General features: G+C 50.3%; 2 protein-coding genes across 4 annotated transcripts; both read right to left on the bottom strand.

Moving 5' to 3' along the window:
* Positions 1 to 3,456: 3,456 nt before the first annotated feature.
* SLC22A17 (solute carrier family 22 member 17) lies at positions 3,457 to 10,678 on the bottom strand (the record flags this gene model as incomplete). Its single annotated transcript, XM_079129675.1, has 11 exons — positions 3,457 to 4,088; positions 4,241 to 4,352; positions 4,634 to 4,851; positions 5,007 to 5,112; positions 5,267 to 5,412; positions 5,603 to 5,768; positions 6,350 to 6,504; positions 8,649 to 8,752; positions 8,845 to 9,348; positions 9,559 to 9,699; positions 10,661 to 10,678. 11 exons carry the CDS (start codon positions 10,676 to 10,678, stop codon positions 3,800 to 3,802), a joined length of 1,959 nt encoding a protein of 652 aa, XP_078985801.1. The 3' UTR covers positions 3,457 to 3,799.
* A 2,651-nt stretch (positions 10,679 to 13,329) lies between these two features.
* Positions 13,330 to 23,593, bottom strand: EFS (embryonal Fyn-associated substrate). Of its 3 annotated transcripts, none has more exons than XM_079130208.1 (6): positions 21,594 to 23,593; positions 17,773 to 18,051; positions 17,382 to 17,432; positions 16,560 to 17,282; positions 16,206 to 16,295; positions 13,330 to 14,320 (listed from the first exon to the last, which is right to left on the bottom strand). In XM_079130208.1, the coding sequence occupies exons 1-6, from the start codon at positions 21,609 to 21,611 to the stop codon at positions 13,886 to 13,888; spliced, it is 1,596 nt and encodes a 531-aa protein (XP_078986334.1). In that variant the 5' UTR covers positions 21,612 to 23,593; the 3' UTR covers positions 13,330 to 13,885. The 3 variants fall into 3 exon arrangements, with proteins under 3 accessions (XP_078986334.1, XP_078986333.1, XP_078986335.1); XM_079130207.1 differs by having other exon boundaries at positions 17,382 to 17,522; positions 21,594 to 23,586; XM_079130209.1 differs by lacking the exon at positions 17,382 to 17,432 and having other exon boundaries at positions 21,594 to 23,592.
* Between the last annotated feature and the right edge of the window lie 338 nt (positions 23,594 to 23,931).

Raw genomic sequence — 23,931 nt, 5'->3', positions numbered from 1 at the left:
CAGTCAATACCTTGATTTTTGAGCTTCCCAGCCTCCTGAACTGTGAGAAATATATTTCTTTTAGTTATTTTCTTTTTTTTATATTTTATGGTGCCCTGCACATACTAGGCAAGTGCTATATCACTGAGCTGCACCTCAGCCCTTTTTATTTTGAGACAGGATTTCATTAGGTTGCCTAGATTGGCTTTGAACTTGAGATCCTCCTGCCTCAGCCTCCTTAGTGGTTAGAATTGTAGGCATAAGTCACCATGCCCTGAGAGAAATTTCTGTTGTTTGTAAGCCATTCAGTTTTGGTATTTTGTTTATAGCAACCTGAACAGACTAACATCTTTTCTGCTCAGAGCTGCTCTAGTACTCTTAACATTTCTCTGCATTTTCTATAGAGCATTGTAATTATTTGTCTCACAGTCTTTACCCAGACTGAGTGAGGTCGGGTGGGGACTATATGTGCTACTTTAGACGTGAGACCACACCAGACAGTAGTAGCTAATTTGTGAAAGTTGGTTGCATGGCGGCCAGGCTAGGCTGACTGAGAAGGCATGTAAATATCCTTATATTGCTTTATATAACTTTTTTCTTTTTTTTTTTTTTTTTTTTCATATAACTTTTTAAGTTTAGAAATGTACCCTGTATATCCTTTTAATTTTATTCCCAATAGTACATTATGGTTCCTAGTTATGAATTTAAAACATTTTTCAAGTCCATGTTACAGTCATTACAGTCTTTTCAAGAAAGGTAGTCATTTCTCTTATTTGCCTGGAAACAATTTCCTTGTAGTTCCTGGGGTACCTAATGAACTTAATTTTAGACAGTGATACTTTCTCTCGTGACCTTTATAAATATTTCCTGTCTGGCATGCAGGAGAAAGATCGCAGGCTCTCACTTCTCTGAATCTAGCTACTGTATTTACCCATCACATAACCTTAAATAAGTTACCTACTTCTCCATTTGTAAAAGCCTAAAAAATGACAGTTTTTTTTCATGGAATTATTAGTGAGTATCCCATGAGATATGTGGTTGGTGAAGTTCAGAGCAACTGACAAGATGCCAGTTGTTTTAGCTATATATTGACCTTTTCTGCCTAGTGTAGGAGTTGTTCAGGGATGAAGCATTGTAGCTTCCTGTGCTTTACTGATGCCTCTATTTTCTTTGCCCTTATCTCTGGTTGGAATCAGAAAATCTTGCTCACTTTTACCTACCTTCCACACAGAGGCTACTAGCTTTCTGATTATTCTTTTTTTCCTTTCCTGAAACTTTTTTTCATGTTTTTACTGGTTATGTAGAGGGGGTCCATTGCAATATCCCTTTGCTCTATTCCTTGAAGAATATATTGAACAGTATGTTTAAGATACAAAGAACTCTGGCTTTACAGGGACTTTTTTCTTTCTTTTTTTGTGGTCCTGGAGATTGAACCAATAGGTGCTCTACCACTGGGCTACATCCCTAGCCCTTTTTTTTTTTATTTTGAGAGTCTCATCAAGTTGCAGAGACAGGCCTTGAACTTATGATTCTCCAACCTCAACCTCCCGAGAAACAGAATTACCGGCATGTGCCATTGTGCCCAGTATACATGGACTCTGCACAAAGTTCAAGAGCTTTCCTATCTACCATTTTGTTGCACAGTGTCTGGAGTTAGAAAGGAATATGATCTCTTGCTTCATCCTTGTCGAGCTAAAATGTCAACATTGGAGTCAATTGAAACCCAATGGATATTACTTTACACATTGTATACTGCAGGATGTTTAACTGTGAAAGACCCAGAGTAGGGTAGGAATAGCAGCCAGAAGATCTGGGTTAGAATCCTGGCTCTGCCATTTAATGTTAAAAACTCCCTTTATTTCTCCTCATACTCCATTTTTTCAGTAGTAAAGCAGGGATAAAAATATATTGGGGGTTGTTCTAATTAATTAAAAGAGGAAGGTCCTGATGAATTCTCTAGTAGCATTCTTGAGAGTCTAGTAGCATGGCTGATTCATAGCGCTTGGGCCTCAGATGTGATCTGGCAGAAGAGAAAGGAACTCTGGGGTTGCTGGACTGTAGGTTAATGGACCTTTCTTTTCTGGAAGAAACTGGCCTCAGGACTTCCATTTTCCTAAGAATCCTCTTTCCAAAGACCAGTCTAGGAAAATCTCACCCTTTCCAGCCTCCAGGAATTTGTTCCTCTTGGCCTAGAGTTAAGAGCATTGTAGGAAGGGGCTGGGGATATAGCTTAGTTGGTAGGGTGCTATAGAGGCATTGAAGCCCCAAGGGCTTCTTGCTTCTCTGTCACCTTCAAGAAGCAGCCTCTTGGTGCTCCAAACCACTAGCCTCTTTTCCTCATTAATAGTCCTAGTGTTTGATGGATTTTAAGCTCCTTGAATGGTGGCCTATAACTTAGTATCCAAGATGACTCTGCTCCGTAAATCTGTCACAGGAAACACTTATTGAAAAAATGAACAAATATTCAACTTTTCAAACATCGACCACTTCAGACATTGGTGTTTCAAGTTGAATAAGATCCATCCCAAAGGGAACTCACCATACTTCAAAAACATCTTGTTCAATCCTCATAGCAATTTCCTTGAAGGAAATTGGAGGTTAAGAGATTTGCTCAAAGTGGTAAAGCCAGGCCAGGGCTGGTTGGATAGGTAGGCCCTGACACTAAGGTGGAAGTTCCAGTTACCTGCTGCCACCTCCCAAGGAGAGTCCACGCCTCACTGACAAGGGAAATGCCCAAATGTTAGGGGTAGGGAAGGTGGTCATAGTATGTGGTGCTGAGGTCTAGCTCTGGGACATCTCGACTCTGACGCATTAGCTTTGTAACCTTGGGCAAGTTACTGAGTCTGTGAGCTCAGTCTTCTCATATGTAAAAAAAAGAATACTATAGTGGATGTCCATTCTTTTTACCTGTACAATATCCAGTCCCATTTATGGTAACAGGTTTTGCTTTCCTCTTCTTAGTCTTAACAGAGGTGGGAGTAGCATGTTATTTAAACAAGCCAGCCATGTGCTTGCTGGAAATGAGTTTTCCCAAGGATTGAATCCCACTGGAGTTCACTCATCTAGAAGTCTTGATAAGAATGTTAATGGTCCTGCTTCCTGTATTAGGAACCTTTCAACTCCTGACTTTTTATGGCTAGGTCTGCTTCTTCCATTCTCACTATCAACCTGCCCTAGTACACCTAATAAATTCCCATTTTGTCTGAATTCATCAGAGTCCATTTTTATTGCTTACAGCAAAACCTCATTGATCCAAATACCTACCTTACAACTGTTGTTAGGATTAAAATATGAAGTGTGTAAAGCACCTAGTGCAGTCCTGGCAGCAGAGCAAGCAGTAAGTGAAGATAGTTGTATAAGTTAATTTTGGGGGACAGGGCATAGGGAGGAGGAGAGGAGATTGTTAATGATTTGTGTTCCACTGAGAAGCCTTTCCCCAAGAGACAGAAGGACAACAGTAGGGAGGGAAGTCCAGGCTGTGATATGCTCGTTTATTCAAAATGTCTTTATTGAAACAGAATGATAGAGCAAGAAAGAATGAGGTCTGGGAGGATGTCTTTGGGCACAAGATGGAGCCCAGACCCATGGTTACAGTGTGGAGCTCTCTCCCTGTTCCCTGACTCGCTGAGGACATGAACACAAAGCAGCAGGGAGGAGATGGGGGTGGGGGTGGCCCTCGGAGCTCTCCTCCATGGCTGGTGTGAGGGGCCTTGGAGCCTTATGGGCAGCCCTGCTTCCTCTCTCTTCCTGGTCTCCTTGCCAGGGCCCTGTGCCATCTTTCTATATGGGCCAGCCTCACACCAGGGTGCTCAGAGGCCGCTCAGAGGGCAGGATTGGGGGTAGCAAGCAGTGGGACATGGTCACAGCGGTTAGGGGGTGGCTGCCGCAGTAGGGAAGGCCGACGGCACAGCTCCCCATCCCGGAGCACCTCAGGCAAGAGCTTGCGCTTGGTCTCTGGCAGAAGCATAATGCTGAGGATGCAGAGGAGGGCACAGGCCGCCAGCACCACGTGCTGCAGGAAGGCTCCATGGCCCATGTGGAGGCGCTGGGCTGGACCACTCAGCCCCCCAAGTGCCCCCAGTGCCATTATTAAACCCAGGCCACGGCCCCTGGGGGAAGATGTAGGAGACACTCAGCCAATAGCTGTGAGCCTCACCCCAACTATTCTCTAGCAGCTTCCTTCCATCCCTCAGGCTTTGTCCTCAATAAGAGGCCTTGAGGCCTGGCCCTGCCCCTGCCCCTGGAAGTACCCCTCTCTCACCGGACAGTGGTGGGGATGACTTCAGCAGCAAGGAGAGTGCTGAGGATAACAGCAGCTTGGGAGGAGAAGAGCCCAAGGACAGAGAAGGTGGTGATGGCAGCCTCGTTCAGATCTGGAGGATCAAAAGGGATGACATGAATGGAGGTGGGGCGATCATGCCTGGCCTAGTCCCTGGTGATTCCCTTTGTTCTTAGATCCGATGCTCTATGTGGGCTCTGGGCATTCACTAATTAGGGGAATAGACAGGGTTGCCTGGCTAGGCAGAGGCTTGTGGAAGCTATGGGCAGGGTCTGGGTCTTGGGAGGCCTATGCAAGAAGTAGTGAGCCTATCTGAGGCACCTCTGTTAGGGTTCCCTTGTTGAACCCACACCATGGGGAAGGGAAGATGCTTACAATCCCACAGGCCCAGCAGGACCAGGGACGCAATGCCAGTGAGGGTCATTGATAGAAGCAGGATGCCCCGACGGCCAAATCGATCCACAGTGACCCCCAGGAAGACACAGGCCAAGGCTGCTGTGCCGCTGGCCAGCAAGGAGCACAAGTAGAAGTCTGATGGGCTCCCTCCTCCTCCCACAGGCTGGTAGCAGTGGCGAATGGCGTGGGCAATGAAGCTGTGACGAGGGGTAGGGAAGTACAGAAAAGTGATTTACCATCTGCAGTGATTTACCATCCCTGGTTATCCTCTGTAGGTCTTCCAGCCTTCCCCACCCAGGCAATCCCCATCCCAGGTACTGGGCTGGCCCTCAGCTCTGACACCCAGGCTCACTTGGTGAAGCCCAGGATAAGCAGATTTTTCCAGATGTTGCGGTAGTTGAGGAGGGATGCGAAGGAGAAGGTGGATGTTGTAGGAAGAGGGCAGGTGTTCTCCAGGTCTTTGGAAAAGGAGAGAGAAAGGAGCTTAGAGACAGCTAAGAATCAGGATCCTCCCACATGGGGGCGGGGTTCCTGGGAGATGGCACAGCTACAGGCAGAAGGCACCTGTCCTGTGTGCACAAGGTGTCACCCATAGAGAGCCCTGCCTCTTACCTTGCAGGGCCTCTTGGGCTTCTTCTCCCAGCATCTGCCCATGGGGCCGGTTCCGCTCAGCCAGGATCCTCAGCACAGACTGAGCTTCCTCAATCTGCCGCTTCACTATCAGCCACCGTGCGGACTCCAGAAACAGACCAGGCCAGCTGAAGGCAGGGTGGTGGGGTACAGTGAGGCCTCCCCTTTCCCACCCAGGGCTAGGAAAACTTCCACCTCTGAGGGACTGAGACAGGTCTGGACCAGGGGCAGTTGAAGAAGAGGAGGGGTCTCTGGGCTAAGAGCTGGACTGGAGGTAGAGATGGAAGGGCCAGGCTACACATGAAGGGCAATACTAACCCATAAAACAGGAAGAGGATGCAGGGAGCGGTGATCATTCGCTGCAGAAATCGCCAGTCCTTAGAGACAAGGGCCAGGCCCAGGAACAGGAAGTGCCCTCCCACCCCCACCAATTCCCCTGCCAGGGCCACCCGAAGCCTCTGGGTTGGGTCGCACAGCTCCAGGCCTAGAGATACAGCAGGGACAAGGGAGAAGAGAGAGGCCAGGGATGAAGGAGACATGAGAGAGGAGAGAGGGAGGGAAAGAGAGAGGAGGACAGAGAGCTAGGTCAGACCCTGAGCAGAGGTTGCAGCCATCACCTCCCACAGACTAACCTCTAGGTGGCAAGGAGCTGAGAGATTGTGCAGTCCTCTCTCCTCTCCTGCTCAAACCTAGGAGGGGTCTAGGGTCAGTCTCCCTGAGAGTGATCAGCATTTCCAGTTTACAGGCCTTTCACATCAGGTCTCCTGTTTGACCTCCATCTCAACCCTTGTCCAAGATCACATACCTTATCAGGAATTCAGTTTTTAAATAAGGTGATATTCCCTGACAGCATTGCTGTAAGTCCAGGGCAATACTTTAAAGATTGTGGGGGGAGACAGATGTGAGAGAAGCAGGGCCCCTGGATACTTCAAAAGCCTGGCTAGAAATACAGCTGATTCTGGGTAGCTGAAATTCAGGGCTGAAGAAGGGGCAATGGGGACCCCAGGGATATAGAAAGGCAGGTGTGAGACCCAAGGGAGGGACATCTGGCAGGGTACCACTTACGCATCAGGTAGACACCAAGGTCAACTCCAGCAAGCAAAAAGCCCAGGAGGAATCGGAGGGCCATGACGCCAGTGGAAGAGCCTGCAGCAGCTCCTCCTACCCCACAGGGGCCTACCAGCCCCAAGGTCAGCAGCACAATCCCACGCCGGCCAAACCTGGAAAGTGAGGAGGGCTTCTGGTTACCTAGACTTACTGGAGGGAAGATGTCTTGGGTGGGACCCAGCTGGCCATTTCAAAGCTAGTACTATGAGGATGAGGCTCCCAGAGCAAGAGTTGAACTGAGACTAGAGAAGATGAGAAGGGAAGAGTACCATGTGTAGGTGATGTCTGGCTACTGGGCACTGGGATATGGCTATGGTTTGTGGGAGGTGGAACAATTGACTCTTGGGGCTATTTGTCATAGGGCATTTAGGCTTAGAAGTAAGGTTGCCCATAGGGGGATGGGATATTGCTTTGAGGATTTGGGACCATTGATCTTTAGGGATAGAGCTCTTGGTCAGTAGGAATGGAGCTTATCTTGTTCAAACTAGTTAGAGATGATATAAGGGGTTGGAGCTCCTCATCTGTGGAGGTAAGGCTACTGGTCACTTGTGTGTGGGTATAATTTTGGTCAGTGAAGATGGAGCTATTGCCTTTAGGGGCTGAGTAATTGATTTGGGGGATGAGAGGGATGGGTACTAAGTAGGAGATGGAGCTATTGATCCATGAATGGGTCTATTAATCCATGTGGTAGAACTTTTGACCAGTGAGGATGAGACTTAATTTTTGGAGAATGAAGAATTGGTCTTTGGGGATGGAACCATTGATTCATGGTGCAAGGGTCTTAGTATCCATATGGATGGGTATTCAAGAGCTGAATCTATTAATTCATGGGGATAATCATTAAGTATGGGGTCATAGGCCCGGGGAGATAAGACTATTGGCAAATGATGATGGTCACTGACAACACATCAGCAAGCACAGGGCTACTAATCCTTAGGGGATAGACTGCTGATCTTTGGGGATAAGACTACTGATCTATGAAGATTGGGGGTCACTGGTCATTGGAAAGGTAGCACTGATCCCTGGGAACAAGGTCACTAAACCAATGGGGCAGGGTCATTTTTCATGAGGATGGCTTATTGGTTAATGTGGCTTGCAGCCCTAGGCCCGCCCCCAGATTTCTGATTTTAGGAGACTAAATTATTGATCTTTGGTAATGAGGGCCATAGGAATGAGGCTACTGGCCTGTGAAAAAGAGGCCATTAATGCATGGGGATGGGATACTGACCTGTAGGTTTAGGATCATTGGTCCATAGGTGTCTATTGGGCAGTGAGAATGGATATTAATTTTTAAGGAACTGGAGTATTGAATGTCAGGATGCCTTTGATCCATGGAAGTTGAGCTATTAATCTACTTAGGTGGGGCTGTATCAGTGAGGATGAGTAATCCACAGGGATGGTCAGTGGAGTTGGAGTTTCTGATCAGTGGTGATGGATGGTGTCAAGAAGAGGAGATGGGATTTTTGATCTATGGGGAGAATTACTGGTTGGTGGGGACAGGCAGTTGATGAAGCCATGATTTGTGAAAAAGGGGATTTGGTTCTGAGAGGATCTGAAATCCCCGAGGATCTATGAAGAGGGCACTATCAATCTCTGAGGGGTGCTCTTGAGATCAATGATGCCTGACAGTGGATTTATTTAGTGGTAGGCATGAAACTATGGGTTATTGCAGATGAAGTTACTCTTCTTTTGAGATATCTGTTGATCCATGCAGGAGGGACCACTGGTCAGGGATGGGGTTGTTTGTAAAGTTAAACTAGTGGTCAGTGGGAATGGTGCTGTTGATATTTAGGAATTAACATTGATATTTAGGAATGAGCCCATTGAGATGGAGCTAATAGTACAGATGGGCTATTAGCCAGTGGGGATTTAATCTGTTAATCCATGAAGATGGTAAGGGAGGCAATTAGGGCGAGAAGGACTACAGAGGAAGAAAGAGGACTTAGTCGTAAAAACAGGGTTTCTGTTTAGGGGATGGGACTATTATCTTTGAAGATGAGGTCATTGGTCCATGGATATGGAGCTACAGATCAGTGGAAATGGTCCATGGAGGTCATTCTGTGCAGAAGAGGTATGTAAAGTGTATTTCTTGATGGGGAGTGAAGTTGAGTCAGGGGTAGATCATTGAACGGAAATCCAGAGAAGGCCAGCTGAGTCCAGCGAATTGTCCTCCATCTTTTGCAAACATCAGCTGCTTGGGCTAACTTCCCTAGTACCCCCTCCTCTCTACCATCCCGGCCCCCACGACAGCCCTCACCTGTCTGCGGGGTAACCCAGGAACAGGTAGCCGGAGGCAAAGCCCAAGATGAAGAGGATCTGCTCCAAGATCACCTGCCAGCCCAGGTCACACACCAGATCCCACTGGGGATGTGAGAAGGGTGCAGCGGGTGTGAGGCCCCGCCCTTGCCGCCCTAGGCCCGCCCCCAGACCCGAGGCCCACCTGACTATCTCACCTGGCCGATGGCGTTGGTGGTGAGCACCGGCAAGCCATTATAGTCCCAGTCCTTGAGGCAATGGTTGAAGTCTGGTGGGGCGAAGCCGCTGCACGAGGGGTCTGTACTGGTGGCGACGCGGCTGACTGCGCTGGCTGCTAGGGTCGCGCTGGCGACGCTAACGCCGCTGGCATTGGGGGGCTGCTCCCAGCCAGAGGCGTTGGGAGGGAAGGCCCCGTAGTGGCAATGCAGTGGGGGTGCCAGCGTGAAGATGGGGTCGGAGGCCAGACCCAGCGCCACGAAGAGAACCGGCAGGCAACAGAGGCCGAGCTGCAGCTGCTGGCCGCCGCCCAGCGCCCCCACCTGGGCGAGCAGCGCCTCAAAGCTGAGGGGGCCTGGGGGCACGGCCAGCGACAGGCTGCTGCCCAGCCCGTCGCCGCCCGCATCGCCCTCCCCCTCCCGCTCGCGTTCGCGCTCACCCTGCAGCTGCTCGGTGGGCACCGCATCTCCGAGTGTCCCGACCTGCTGTGGGGCGAGGTGGGGAGTTGGGGGCAGAAGGGTGAAGCGGAGAAAGCCACAGAGCAAGGGGAGTTAGCCGGTGGGAGGCTACTCAAGCTAGGGCAAGGAACGCAGGTAGGGACAGGGGGATGCGCGGAAGGAAATGCCGGGCGTTCAGCGGGGACCAGGCGGGGTGCGGGATAGGATGGCGTAGCCCCCAGAGGCGCAGGCACTTACTCCGTTGGAGCTGGGGGTGATCTCTACGGTGCTGTCGATTTTGCTGCCGCCCCCGCCATTAGGCTCTGGGGTCCCGGTGGCCACCCGGGGAGCCAGCTTGCCGACCACAGCGGCCCTGCTGGCCCACGCCAAAAGGATGCACTATCCTCTGGCCCAGCTGCGCGCCGGGTGCCCGGACACTGAGAGCCCAAGGGACCCCGATCTGCAGCTCTGCAGCCTCGGGCGCCTCCTCAGTCTCTGCGATCTCTGCGCTGCTTTCCCCTCCTCTTCCTCTAGACTTCCCTCCCCTTCCCACGTCAGCAGAACCTTCGGTCCAGACTCTTCGTCAGAGAGAGGAAGGGGGGCCAGGGCCCAGGGGAGGGAGGGGCTGGGGGCTCTGTCTTCCTTCCCTGGGTCTGCGGGTCACTGCGGTGAAAAGGGAAAAAAACTGAAGGATAGTAAGTAACTCAGAAGCCAGAGGGTCCTCCTTCACTTCCAGTTCTTCCATCATCCATTCATCCACTCCTTCATTCATCAGTGAAATTTATTAAGTACCTACTATGTTCCCTCCAGGCCTTGTCTAGGCTTTGGGGATAATAGAATGGACAAAACCGCCATCTGTGGCGGGGCAGACATGTAAACCAGCAATTGTAGTCCGGCTTATGCATATGGAGGGCTGGTTTGGCACTGTACTCCGCTCTCTAGCTTCAGTCCTCTACAAGGAGACCACTTCTCTAGGTTTCACCACAGCATACTGATTGAATCTCCATCATTTTTCAACAGTATTTGATACTCTTGATCATCCCTTCCTCTTTCTTTCCTTTATTCCTTTATTTCCTTTCTTCCTTATCTGCTAAGTCCCACATCCCCTGGTTTTCTTTCTTCTACTCCTTTTCTCCATGCAGGCACATCCTCCTATTCCTCACCGTTATTCTGGTCTGCAATCCTCAGAGACTTGGTTCTGGACCCTCTTCTCACCTCATACTATTGTCTCCACTTTGGGATCTCACCCATTCCCAACATTTCAATCACCACCATTACAAATGATACAAACTTGAGTCTCAGATTTACCCTCCAGTTCTCACCCCTTTTCTGAGCCCAGGATCCATTTTGGATAACTCACAGGGACCTCAAATTCCATATGACCAAACTCATGTTCTTCCCCACTATAACCTGGTCATCTTCTAGTGCTTCCTCCTTCAAGGAATGGCATCATCCAGTTTTGGCCAGTTGCTCAGGGGACAGTCCTTGACATTTCCTCTTAACTCATGTCAGATCATTTACAGAATCCTACCCATTCTACTTCCTATATAGTTTTCAGATATTCTGCTTCCCTTCCATCTCTACTATTACCAATACTGCAGCCTCCTAATTCCCAACTGGATTTCTGCTTCCTCTCATTTCTACCCCTCCCCCATCTATTACTTATGCATGCACATGGAATGATCTTTTTAAAAATGTAGGTCTGCTGGGCCCAGTGGAGCACACCTGTAATCCCAGTGACTTGGGAGGCTGAGGCAGGAGGATGCAAATTCAAGGCCACTCTCAGCAAATTAACAAGGCTCTAAGCAACTTATTTCAAAATAGAAAATAAAAATGGCTGGGGATGTAGCTAAGTGGTAAAGCGCACCTGGGGTTCAATCTTCATTCAAAAAAAAAAAAAAAAAAAATCTTGTGTGTCTGTTCCAGCCTATCACCATGAAGATAAGTGTCCTAGACAGCTCACAAGCTCACACATGCTGCTGCATGCCTGGTCATATGCTCTATGCAGTTCTGTTTCACTTCTTGCCCCAAACTTGCTGCACTCCAGCCACCTGGCCTTCTTTCAGTTTTTGCAGTGTCACAGGATCTTTGCACAAGCTGGTTCTTTTATTTCGATGGCTTCTTAGTCAAGTTTTCCTCATCCTTCAGCTGTCAGCTCAAGCATCTTTGCCTCAAAACCTTCCCTAACCCCTAGACTTGCTACTCAGTGGAACTGAGAGACCAGCAGCACCCATATCATTTTTTTTTTTTACAGACTTTCTTTCCTTTATTCCTCAAACAATATAGTATCAACAGGATAAGCACCCATCTCATTTGAGAGCTTATTAAAAATGCACAATCTCAGCCTCACCCAGACCCTTGAATCATTTTCTGTATTTTAACTAGATCCCCAGGTGTATGTACATTCAAGTTAGAGATGCATTTCTCTGATTTTACACTTGATAGGCATTTCATTCCCCAATCCCAGGTAAGGGCTAGGAAGGGCCATGTGTCAAGTAAACTAGGTCATTCCCCTTTCTCTGCACCCAAGTACCTTTCACTAGTCTCCTCTATTCAAATTTCCCCAATACAGGAAACCCTTCTTTTCTAATACATAAAGACTCCCACAACTTCCCATCCCTCTACTCCTTTTAACTTTTCTTCCAGAGTTACTGCAATGCAATCACAGCCAACATACCTTAGGGATTTATTGTCTGTATCTTTGTCTTGGATAATACTCTCTTAATTTTATATGGTGCTGGGCTGTTCACATGCATTTTCTTGGTAGGTCCTTATAACTAGTCTGTCAGACCATTATTATCCTCCTCACATTAAAGCTAAAACCAAACTCAGAGATGACTGGCATGATTTGCCCAGATATATAAGAACATGGCAGATCTGAGACTTGAACTGCAACCTCTGACTCCAATTCTGGGCTCACCTATTGAAATTCTGTCTGGGAGATGGGAGAGGCTTTCAACACATAGGGGTGAACTGTTGATCCCAGAATCTGGAAATTTTTTTTTGAGAATGAAATGAGAAGGGAGCCCAGAATGGAGGAGGCAAATTCATAGGGTGCCAAGGTACTAAGATTGTGATTGAAATCTAAGGTGCCCCTTATGTGGTTACTGTGCTAGGTTATTGGGAATGCAGAACTGAAGCTATGGGTCTGTGGCAAATGGCTGGAGTGATACCCCATAGAAACCACAAGCTCTTGACTTCACCAAAGTCTTGAGGACTATGGACTTCCAAGCCATTGTACTTATCTGTCATCTTAGCTCCCCTAGAAGACAGTTTGTCCAGAGGAGTTATCAGTAGGAAGCCTGGGAGATGGAGTGTAAGGGGCTAGACATTTTTGGAGTCACCTAAGTAAGAGGTATTAGTTGGCCAGCAGCAGTTTCTGGTTGGCCAGAGCTGGCCTATGGTGCAACACTGAGCTTAGGTGTGTAGTTGGAGTGACTTCTAAAGAGGCACTGAGGCCCTCAAGTGGCCAACTTCTCTCCACATTTGCACCTCTCTAGTGACATCATCTGATGAAGGTTTGATCTCCAAGTCAGCAAACTGGGCTTACCTTCCTGGAACACTAGTCAGAGTCCCTTAGTTCTCTTTTCTCCAGGTGTCATCTCAGGCCTCACTCCCTAGCCTTCCTACCTAATGTCCCTCCAGTGGTCCTCTCTTCCCCTTGCTCACCTCTTCTCGTTGCCCTGTTGATTTGCACCACCAAGTGTCCATCCTGGTTGTTTGTGTGTGTGTGTGCTGGGTTTTGAACCCAGGGCCTTGTGCTTGTAAGGCAAGCACTCTATCAACTGAGCTACATCCCCAGCCCCCTGGTTTATTTTTAATGCACTTATTTTAATGACTTGTTGATGTCCACTCAACCCTCACTAGTAAGGCACATCATTCACCACATACCAGAGAACTCTCTCTGGTCCTGAGAACCAGTTCAGTGCACAGATGTTGAAGGAAGAACCCCCACCCCCCATGGATATGGCGAGTGATGCCACCCCCACCCCCACCCCCATAGCACTCCCAAGAAGCAAGAGTCAGGGAACCAGACCACAGGGTTTATTGAGATGCACGCCCATGCTCAGGCCAACATTCCTGCCTTTAGAGGGGAGGAGCCCTCTGGAGTGTCCCAGACCTTTACATTCTAGGCAATGTCCTCTCACTGTCAGTTAAGTGAGGAACTGATGTTCAGGAGCCAAGAAACAGGAAGGGAGAGAGGCTCTGTATAGTCCCAAGTTCCTGCTACTTGATTCTTGGTGCCCTAAATTTCCAGAGGTGGGAAGCTGTGCAGTGACCTCCAACCCTGGCCAGTAAGGATGAGAGTCCAGTTCCTCCCTGCCTCAGAGGACCTGGTGCCTACCCCTGACAAAGCAGGGAATAACATTAAATATAAATAATTTATACAAAATGGCTCTCATACAAAAAGCTGTGGGTTAGGGGGAAGAGTTGCCTCTGTAAGAGGCTGAGATGACCAAAAGGGGCAGGAGAGGGGGAAGGTACTCCCCTTCCCTAAAACAGCCCTCCATCCACCCAAGACCTGCGGGGGCGGGGAGTGGGGTACGACCAGGCAGGGGAGGGGCAAGGATATGCCAACAGACCCTCAGGGAGCCAGACTAGTGAGCAGGGTGGTGAATCGTAGGGCTTGCCCTGACAGTTCTGTCACACACCGTGCCATCTCCTGGGCTGCAGGGCCTGACGGATAGCCCAGGGCAGCCCCCTTAACCGCCAGCACAGTGGCCTGCAAGGCTTGGCCCAGGGCTGTACCTGCAGTCCCGACCTGTGTTCGCAGAGGGGCAGAGGCTGCCAGCCGACCCAGAGTGTCCCCAACAAACACCAGGCGGTGAGCAGCCACCACCACTCGCTTGCTGTGGGGCACGAAGAGACTCGGGGGCTGCTTGGCTTGGGTGCTGGACATCAGGGCTGCCACAGCCGCCTGCAGCGCTGAGTAGTGGCTCTGGCACTGCCCTGCATAGAAGTGCAGGAGCTGTAGGTCTCCGGTGGACAGAACCAGCTGCTCCCCTGGGGATGGAACCTCCTGAGGGACGAGAGGGGGTCAATGGGGACATGTTCCTCGTTGCCACTTCCTCCCTTCATCCTTCCATTCTTCCTGAGAGCAATCCCTTCAGCTCTTACCTCCCACTGCTCATCAGAAAATTTAAATTCTTAGTGGCAGTGAATTGCCCAGACTCAATGTCAGACAGTTCTGGATTCAAATAACCTCAAACCTGACTTCAAACAAGTCTCTGAACTTTTTTGGTTTCTTATTTCAAAACCAAGATGTGTAGGCCTGGACACTTCTCAGTTTATACCCAAAGGACTTAAAATCAGTATACTACAGTGACACAGCCACATCAATGTTTATAGCTGCTCAATTCACAATAGCTAAACTATGGAACCAAACTAGATGTCCTTCAACAGATGAATGGAAAAGAAATTGCCATATATATGCACAAAGGAATACTACTCAGCCTTAAAGAAGAATGACATTATGGCATTTGCCAGTAAATGGATGGAATTGGAGAATATCATGCTAAGTGAAATATGCCAATCTCAAAGAACAAAAGGCCGAATGTTTTCTCTGATATGTGGATGCTAAATCACAGTAAGGGGAGGTGCTAGGAAAAAATAGAGGTACCTAGAATTAGACAGAGGGGAATGAAGGGAGGGGAGGGGGTTTAGGGGTAGGAATGAGTAGAATGAATGGGACATCATTACCCTATGTGCATATATGATCATAAGACTAGTGTTACTCTACATCATATACAACCAGAAGAATGAGAAGTTATACTCCATCTATATATGCAGTGTCAAAATGCATTCTACTGTCATGTGTAACAAGAACAAAGAGAGAGAGGGAGAGAGAGAGAGAGAGAGAGAGAGAGAGAGAGAGAGAGAGAGAGAGAGAAAGAGTAGGGCTGGGGATGTAGCTCAGTCATAGAGCACTTGCCTAAGTTGTGCAAGGCCCTTATTCTATCCCCAGCAACACACACACACACACACACACACCAAAACAAAGGACAACAACAAACAGGGAGTCTAGTACTGCACTGTCCAATATAAACATAATGCAAGCCACATGTGAAGTTTTAAGTTTTTTGGTAGCCACACTAAGAAAAATAAAAAGAAATTGGTATATTTTCTCTAACTCCAAATATTAAAACTGTTACAGTCCCACATTATCAATATGAAAATTGAGTTATTTCCATAGTAAATCTTTAAAATCCAGTGTGCATTTTATATTTACAGCCTACTTCAATTCAGACTAGCCACATCTTGAAGATGTGGTAGCCACATGTGGTAACTATATTGAAGAGTGTAGTTCTAGCATGTATCTAACAAGGCTGCAGTGAACATTACACCCTAAGCAGTATATGAGCATCAATTATTACTGTGATTGATGTTGAAGCATGCAGTGTGCCCAGCACAGGGTCTGGCACTTGGTAAATACCCAATAAATGGTTGTTCTTGTGTTACACCCATTCTAGATAGAGTGGAGGAAACTACCTCACTTTCCTGAGGTCCAGAGAGATTAACTGATTGCTTTGGGTCCCCCACTTCTTAGTGGTGGAGCTGGGATTAGGAGCCAGGTCTCTTAGTAACTCAGGAATTCACAGTTGGAAGGAGCCTTAGAAGTCACTGGGCCCAGTTCTGACCCATAGTCCAGAAACTTTCTGTTCCCCTGGTTGCCCAGCTTTGATTCCTCTCCAACACATTCTTTCCCCTCTTTCTGAATGTCTAATATCCTCTTCCAAGTTCCAGCACCTTCCTGTTGAATTCTAACTGCTCTCTACTCTGTCCCTGCTTCATGTGAACTCTAACCCCATCCTAATCTACTTCCCTCCATGGTTTGGTTAATACTCCTTCCCCCAAGTGCCAGCCCTCTTTCCCCAGACCGCTTCTCTAGCACGCCTAAGAGTTACCTGCTGCTCTGGCAGTCCCCTCTCCAGCAGTCTGGGATCTTCAGGGAAGGCTTTATCCAGGAGTCTAGATCCCTGAGCTTTATCCATGCCCTGCAGAGGGGATCAGGTCTCAGTGTAGGGGTGGTGGCTTTCCCAGGCCCCCTTCTTTTCTGAGTTCCTTGACTCAGGAGGGAGCTCTAGTGTTCCCAGGCTGGATTAAGGGGGAGTGTGGCACTAGTTCATGTGGTAAGGCCAAGAACTGGGGTTCCAGGTCACAGCATGGAGGGCCAGGGAGAGGTGAAGGAGGGTGGCAGGGAAGCTCTGCCCCATTCTGTCTCTTGGGGCATTTCTGGGTGTGGCCCAGGAGGAACTCACCTTCAGGTGGACGTAATCATACTCCTCAGTCATTGGGATGCCTTCATACTCATTGTGGGATCCTGTTGGATTGTCCTCCACCTCCCTGCCCTCTGGATCTCCCTCGACCTTGGGGCCCCCAAAGCCAGGCAGGCGGGGTGGGGGTGGAGGCAGAGGCCGGTCCTGGATACTGCCCTTTCGGCCTGGGGCAGGAGAGGGAGCGGGAGAAGGGCTGGGAGCCTCAGGGACAGGCAGGGCAGGCAGAGGGCGCCGGGACAGGCTCTCAGCAGAGGGCAGCCGAGGCCTGTGTGGGGGTGGAGGGCTTCGGGCCAGGAGCTGGGCCAGGGTGTCCAGTTCACTGGAGGCTGAGGCTCCTGGGGGCTCTGGAGAAGGGGGTGCCTCCGGACCCAGCAGGGGCACATCGTAGATGCCCTCATCAGTGTCCCCACTTTCCCCGTTTGCCAGCAGTTCTTCAGGTGCTTCATACAGGTTGAGGAGGGCTGATGCCCGTTTCAGGTTGGAGGGGGCAGCATAGAGCGGGGGCCCTGGTTCCCGCCCCCCTTCCCACTCCAGATCCGGTTCCAGCTCTGTGGGTGGCTTTGGGGCTAGAGGTACATCGTAGGGAGCTTCATCCTCCCCAGGGTGCTGCTGGACAACCCGAGTCACAGGATGGGAAAAGGAAGCTGGGGAGTCATAGGGGTCATTGGAGGGAGCTCGGAAGGCAGTGGGGGGCACATCGTAGACCTGGAGAGAGGGAACAGTGACTCACCCTTCAGTTCAGCAATGGACCAGCCCTGAGGGTGTTTGTCCCTTACCCAAAATACACAGACCTTTAGCCCTCACCTCCAAGGCATCTCTGGGAGCAGACAGCTGGATCCCATTGCCTCTGGGGACCTTGTAGATAGAGTCAGGGGAGGGTTGGCAGGATCTAGCCAGAGGTCCTGAGGCAGGACAGGGCCGAGCTGGGGGTGGTACCACATACACCTGGGGGATTAAAATAGGCGGGTGGGTCTGCAGGAGGGGGCTGGTGAACCATGTTAGACTTGGAGGAGCTTAGAAACCTGCCCTGCTGTGCTGCTGACAGGGACACAGAACTAATGGGCAGTAGAGAGACTTCAGAGAGTGCGGGGGAGAAGAGCAGTGATCTGGGGGACCTGCCTGGCTGGCTGGCTGCAGGTCCAGGGGAGGACAAGGGGTCTCCAGGTTTGGAGTTTGGGGGGGCTTCAGCTCTCACCTCCTGTTCCTCATTGCTGTGTTCTGGGGTTGGGTGTGGTGAGCCAGGCTGGGTGGGGGGTGTTGTGGAGAGGCTGGACTTGGGCGCTGGGCCAGCAGGAAGAAGCTTCACTCTGTTGGCAGGCACAATGCCCTGCTGGCCATGCAGGGAGCAGAGACACCAGCCGTCCAGTCCGCCAGCACCCTCCCTCTGCAGTACCCGTAGAACGTCCCCTCGGCGGAAGGACAGCTCCTGGGGGGACTCCGCGGTGTTGTCGTACAGTGCCCGGGCCAGTTGGGCCTAATAGGTAAGGGGGGAGTGAGGAGAGGGTCTGTACACACCTATCTGGTCATGGGAAGACTCTTTAGAGCTTCCCATTCCCTATAACAATTTGACTTCTAACTCAGCACTGATGGGTCCTGCCTTGCCTCTGGCTTCATTACCTTTGCACTCCTCTTCCTTAATATTCTGGCCTCAGGACCTTTGTACTTACTGTTTTCCTTACCCAGAATGCTCTTCCCCTGCTTTCATCCTTTCGATCAGCTTAAAAGTCTCCTCCTCCTTCATCAATGTTTGCCCCACCCCATTCTCTTCATTTCTACCATTGTTTCTTTCACAATACCTTATATTATTTGTCTTTTTAGTTATTTTAAAATTATTATTAGCAATTTCTTCCCTTGCACAGTGAGCCCTTACTTCTTCCTACTCTCTATAATAGGGCCTCACCTGGAACTGGTCCTCAGTAGACATTTGTTAATTAATTTCTCCCAAAGCACATTAAGAGCTCTTGCTAAGGTCTCTCATGGAATCTCCTTCACCTTTCCTCTGTCCCCTAGTCATTGCCCCTCACATGCAAAAGCTTAGATTAAGCAGCTGCAAAACCCCCCCTCATTCTAAGGGAGATTGGGAAAATCCCTGTTCAGGCACTGCCTAGGCATAATATGAAAGAAAACAGAAACCAAAGCAATTGTTTTGTTCTCAGTCTGAGCAAATAAGGTTCTACCAGAAGAGGCTGAGGTTACCATGGTGAAAAGTGCATATGCTCTAGTGTGTGCACAAGGAGGGGGGCTGGCAGGCCAACCAGGAACAAACATCTATCTCCCATTTCCAGTCCTGTCTGGAGCTTTTTCCATTGGAGACACAGCTCAGGTCAGACACAAAAGCTAAGTGCAGATGACAATTCCACCGTGCAAGTCTTTGCATTCATCATTCCATTTAATTCTCACAACAACTTTATGGGGGAGGAACTATTATCTCCATTTTGGAAAGGAAACTGGGGCAGAGAGGTTAGTGCTTTGCCCAATGACACATGGCTGGTACAGTAGTGGAGCACGATTTGAAGCCCAGGCTGTTTGATTTCAGAGCCTGAACTCTCAGCCACTTTACTCCATTGCCTTTCCATAACTGCAGATACATGGATTTGCTTATTTTTGTTTTGTTTTGTTTTAATGGTACCAGTGGTGGAGTCAAAAGGGTCCATGACTCAAAGGTGAGTCAAGCACATATCAAGTCTTCCTTATACTCAATTTCCCTTTGCTATAACCCTTCATGGTGCTCTTGTTCCAAGACATATTTTGGCAGAATCAAAACTAAACCATTCAAAATGTCAAAAATTATTAAAGGACTGTGTCTGCTGATAGGACCTTGTGCAATGGTGGCATACATAGCAGTGTTGGAGAACAGCTTCTGGCCAGGTAACAGTTTGATCTGACTAATTCAGCAAAACCCCTCAAGCTAAAGATCTCAGGCAGGCTGCCACGATACCCTGGGGAGAAGGAAGCCCTGCTCAGACAACACCAGTGCATGCTCCTCTTGGCTGGTGTTTTCTGCTGGTGGGCAGGAGTTGTCCAGCCCTTCATGGCTAGGTAGTTTTAACAAATGGACTCCTACTCTTGCTTGGTTCCAGATGGATCCAAATATTTTCTTTCTTTTTGTTTTTTGATTTTTTTTTAGTTGTCAACAGACCTTTATTATATTTATTTTTATGTGGTGCTGAGGATCGAACTGAGTGCTTCACATGCTAGGAAATTACTACACAACTGAGCCATAACCCCAGCCCCTATTTTCTGATTGTTTTGTAACTCCTAAAGGATATTGTCCCACAGGGGGAAAAGAAATTTAAAAATATGCTAACCAGACAACACAAATTCCTGGTTGGCTCTGCACTTTTCTTTCTAACTGTAAATTATAAATCAGTGTTTTGGATCTAGTCAGGGGATTAAAAGCAAAGTTCAAGAGGCAGATGGACCTGGGGTTGAGTCCTGGCTCGGACCCTTTTTAACTGGGTAGCTTTGGGTAAGTTGTTTGACCTTTCTCAGCCTCAATTTCCTCCTTTGCAGAATTCCATCTCTTTATCCAAATACTGTTTTTTTGTATAATGATGGTAGTGACCTCCCAAGGCTGTTGTGAGGGCTGCATGAGATAATGCATTAAATAATCATGACAGCCAGGTATGGTGGCATGAGCCGGTAGTCCTAGCTACTTCAGAAGCTGAGGCAGGAGGATCCCTTGAGTCCAGGAGCTTGAGACCAGCCTGGGCAACATCAACCCCATCTCAAAAAACAAAAACGTGACAAAGTTTAGCATAGGGCCAGTTGTAGCAAGTGCTCAATAAACACTAGCATTATTAAGGATCCTGTGAGCTTACTCAGCATAAATATCCCCCCCCCCCCACAAAAAAATATCTACTTCCTGGGACTGCAAACTTCCTGAGCCATCACCTTATACCCAAGTACTTCCAGAGGATCTCCCCTTTTCCCAGCATTAGGCTAGTGTCTAGTTATCATGATTGAGGAACTAAAAGGAGTTTGATCTGGGAAGGAGCCCAAATTCAACAGGTCCTTAAGAGGAATGGGAGGGTGTGGGTGGCCGGCTCTGTTCTTCTCTTTCCACTCTCACAGTTCTCCCCTTCAGAAGGGATCAGAAAACAGGTGTTACCCTTGCTTTCCCTGTAAATTCGAAGCAGGGCCCAAGGAAGGCAGAAATTGGGAGTTGCCTGAATTCACAGTACTTGAAGTGCAGGACAGAAAGCAGAGGGGTGGGTCAGTGGAGAGCTCCTCCCTGTGTTAGGTTTGAATTCTATCCAATGGGGCCAAACCTCTGGGCCTCGCAGTTGTAGAAACCCAGGGCAGAGCTGCTAATAGAATGAGTGATGATGGGTGTGGCCCCCTGCTCTATCCCCTCAAAGCTGACTTGCTAGGGAATGGCTCACTTAATGGAAGTGGCAGGGGGCCACTGTGGCTTTCTGAGAGGCCGCCTCCAACTGTCCCATCATGCCAGCTGTCTCCTCCCTTTGTCCTCAGTCTTCGGAAAGTGGCCTGAGGCAGACTGACATCACCTCCCCTCCTCCCTCTATATTCTGTCTCCCTTGCCTGATCACCCTCCTTTGCTCTGTTTGCCTCCTTTCCTTCATCCCTCCTCCAGAGATAGGTCTCCTATGTCCTTTGGCTTCCCATTTTTCGTGAGCAGCTTGGTCTTTTCAACCGTTTTTACTTTGCTTCCCAATCACAGATCCCTGCCAAACACCAGTGGCCATCTGTTCCCGCCCAGAAAGGAGCAGATAGGACTGGGGTTACCCTTGCCCCCTCCCCTCCATCCAGCAGCAACCTCTAGAAAGAAAGAGCCTGGGGAGGGGGAGGAGAGGAGGGGCAACCCAGGAGCAGAAGGAGCAGGGGATGAGTGAGAGGGAGAAAGGAAACAAAAGTGATAGGACACAGCCTCCTGGAGAAGAAAGGGATCGATCAAGGAGAGAGACAAAGAGAGGGCAGAAATAAAAGCCACTGGAGTGCAGGGCAGGCTGGGGAGTTTTCTGCTCCGCAGCCTCCTCTCCCTGGTGGACTCACCGACGTGGCAATGGCCATGGCTTTGGCCTCCAGCGCCGCCTGCTTCAGGCCAGGCTTGATTTTGCTGACTTCAGCGGTGGCTGCCCCGCACCATGCTTCGCAGCCTCCAAGCGAGGAGGCCACCTCCGGCTGTGGAGCTTGAGCAGTGGCCTCCGCCAAGGTTGGAGGAGGAGAAAGAAAACCCACAAAACTTCCCAAATGGGAGGCAGCTTTGCCAGGCAGGAGGAGGAGAGAGGCGGGCCGAGGCGTCGCTGCGGGACCTCATCCAAGGGGCGCGCTCTGTACTGTCCCCACGGCCTCCCGGGGGCCTCTGGGTTGGCCAGGCCCCTGGAGCTGCCTGCCCTAGGCCACCGAGGCCTCGTTGGCCCGCATGGGCCGAAATATTCGTTACTGGGCTGGGCGGGCGTGGAGGCGGGATCTGGGGCTGCTCTCGACGCCTGTTCAGGCCGCTCAGGACAGCCCTGAGGGCTGAGAGAAGCCGCCGGGACGGTTGGGCTGGACGAGCAAGTTTAAGGGTCAACCCTTTCCACCCGCTGGCCGCGCTGCGGAGCAGGGATCCCAGGGCTGTGGTCGTGGCGGCCCCGGGCACTGTGACAGGACGCGCTGGCAAAGAAGACGAGCGAAGACCTAGCCTTTTGTCCCACTTTAAACTCGCCCAAATTGGCGAAAGGAAGCCAGGCTGGCGCCCAAGTCCTCCGACAGCGTGGCTGTAGGGCTGGGTTGCCGGAGTGGCTGTTTTCTGCCCAGAACCTTGCACCCGCGGCGATGAGGCGGGTTCTCGCCCTACCCGCTAGCTTTCAGCACACCCGGGGGGTCTGGGGACGCCAGGCGCCCGGGTCACAGCAAGCAGCGCACAGGTACAACTCGAAGTGGCGGGACAGCCTTCCCGCGCCCAGGGAGCAGAAGGGCCCAGCTCCCTTCCACTTTCGGCCCCGAGGTGCAAGGCCGTGAGCTCCCGCCCCCACCCTCGGCCCGGGCACCCGGCGTCTGCCCCGATCGCACGCACCCTTGGCAAGGCCCCTCGGCGCGCCCCAGGGGTTGAGGCAGCTCCCAGGTGTCTTTGGGAACGAAGAGAAAGGCCACGAAGCAACAGAAGGAGAGGCAGGGGCAAGGGTCCTGTGGGCTCGCCTAGGGTTAGGTCGGGGTGGGGACACCAAGAGGGTTGGGTAGGCTTCGGAGTGCCGCGCGTGGCCCCCGGGCTCACCCCTCGCTCGCGGCTCCCCTTCCCTCCCCTTCCCCGGTTCCGGGCTCCCTCTCAGTGCAGTTCTTTCTCCTCCCCTCGGGCCCTCTCCTCTCCTGCGCGGGGCTCAGTCCTGGGGATTAAGAGAAAGGAGGGAGGGGGGTAAGGGAGGGGAAGGGAAGGGGCGGAGGAGAAAAGGGGACGATCCTTCCAAAGGCGGGTGTTGAGTTTCAGCTTAGGACCTTGGGGCCAAACTGCCGGTCCCTGTTCAGCCCCTCTCTCCGGTTCCTGCTTCCTCTGGACCTCTCGGCAGACCTCCGGGTGGTCTGGTATTCTCCCTGCTGGGAGCTTCGCTCTCCCCGCCACGCCCCCACTCTCCTCCGCCAGCCCCGCGCCTCTCAGTCTCCTTTTCATTAGCCCCACATCTGTCTTTCTCTTGGGGAGGGAGCGCGCTCCTTCCGCCTTGCTGGGGTCCTTAGGCGAGCCTCTTAGCTCCTTAGTGCTGCCTCTGCAGGGGTGGCAGGTTTTACCCGGCTGTTCTTTCGGGGCATGGGCCAGGAGTCTGGAGCTGGATGGACGTGGATTCTGGTCCTGGCGAGAAAAAACGAAGCCTTACCATCTGGATCTGCAAGACGGGCCGGTTGGGCGGCCTCTTGGCCTCCCAGCTAGTCTGGGCCTGTCTCCCTTTCTCAGCCTGCCTGGTTCTTGTTGCTTCTAGAAGCAGGATTGGGGACCACAGGCACAAAAGGGCAGAAGTCTTTCCAGAGTGTCTGCAGATCTAGCTCCCAGGAGTTTCAGCTGAGAGCTGGGCTCTTAGCCTCCTACATCTCTCCTGTCTGCCTCCCTCCAACCACCCTGCTTCCTGGATCTTTCTTTTGAAGCACACATCAGAGCCTCCAGTGGCTTGGGAGAAGCTATATTCCACTTTTGAGGTTCCTGGTATTTAAAAAGCAAGATACTAATCAGAGTTGAAAAACTGTAGTGTATTTTCGATGTTTATGTTTACCAAACACTTCAAACATATAAAATAGACAAGGGCTATATGCTTAATCTCATTTGGAGATAATATCAGAAGTCTAATTTAAGGCCCTCTGTGGAGGAGAGGCCTTGGTACTGCCCTCCACCCCCATATTCTGCAGGATCACACATCCATGTTGC

This window comes from Sciurus vulgaris (genome assembly GCF_902686455.1).
Source record: "Sciurus vulgaris genome assembly, chromosome: 2".
In the NCBI taxonomy this organism is placed as follows: Eukaryota; Metazoa; Chordata; class Mammalia; order Rodentia; family Sciuridae; genus Sciurus; species Sciurus vulgaris.
This window is presented reverse-complemented; position numbering and strand designations above follow the sequence as displayed.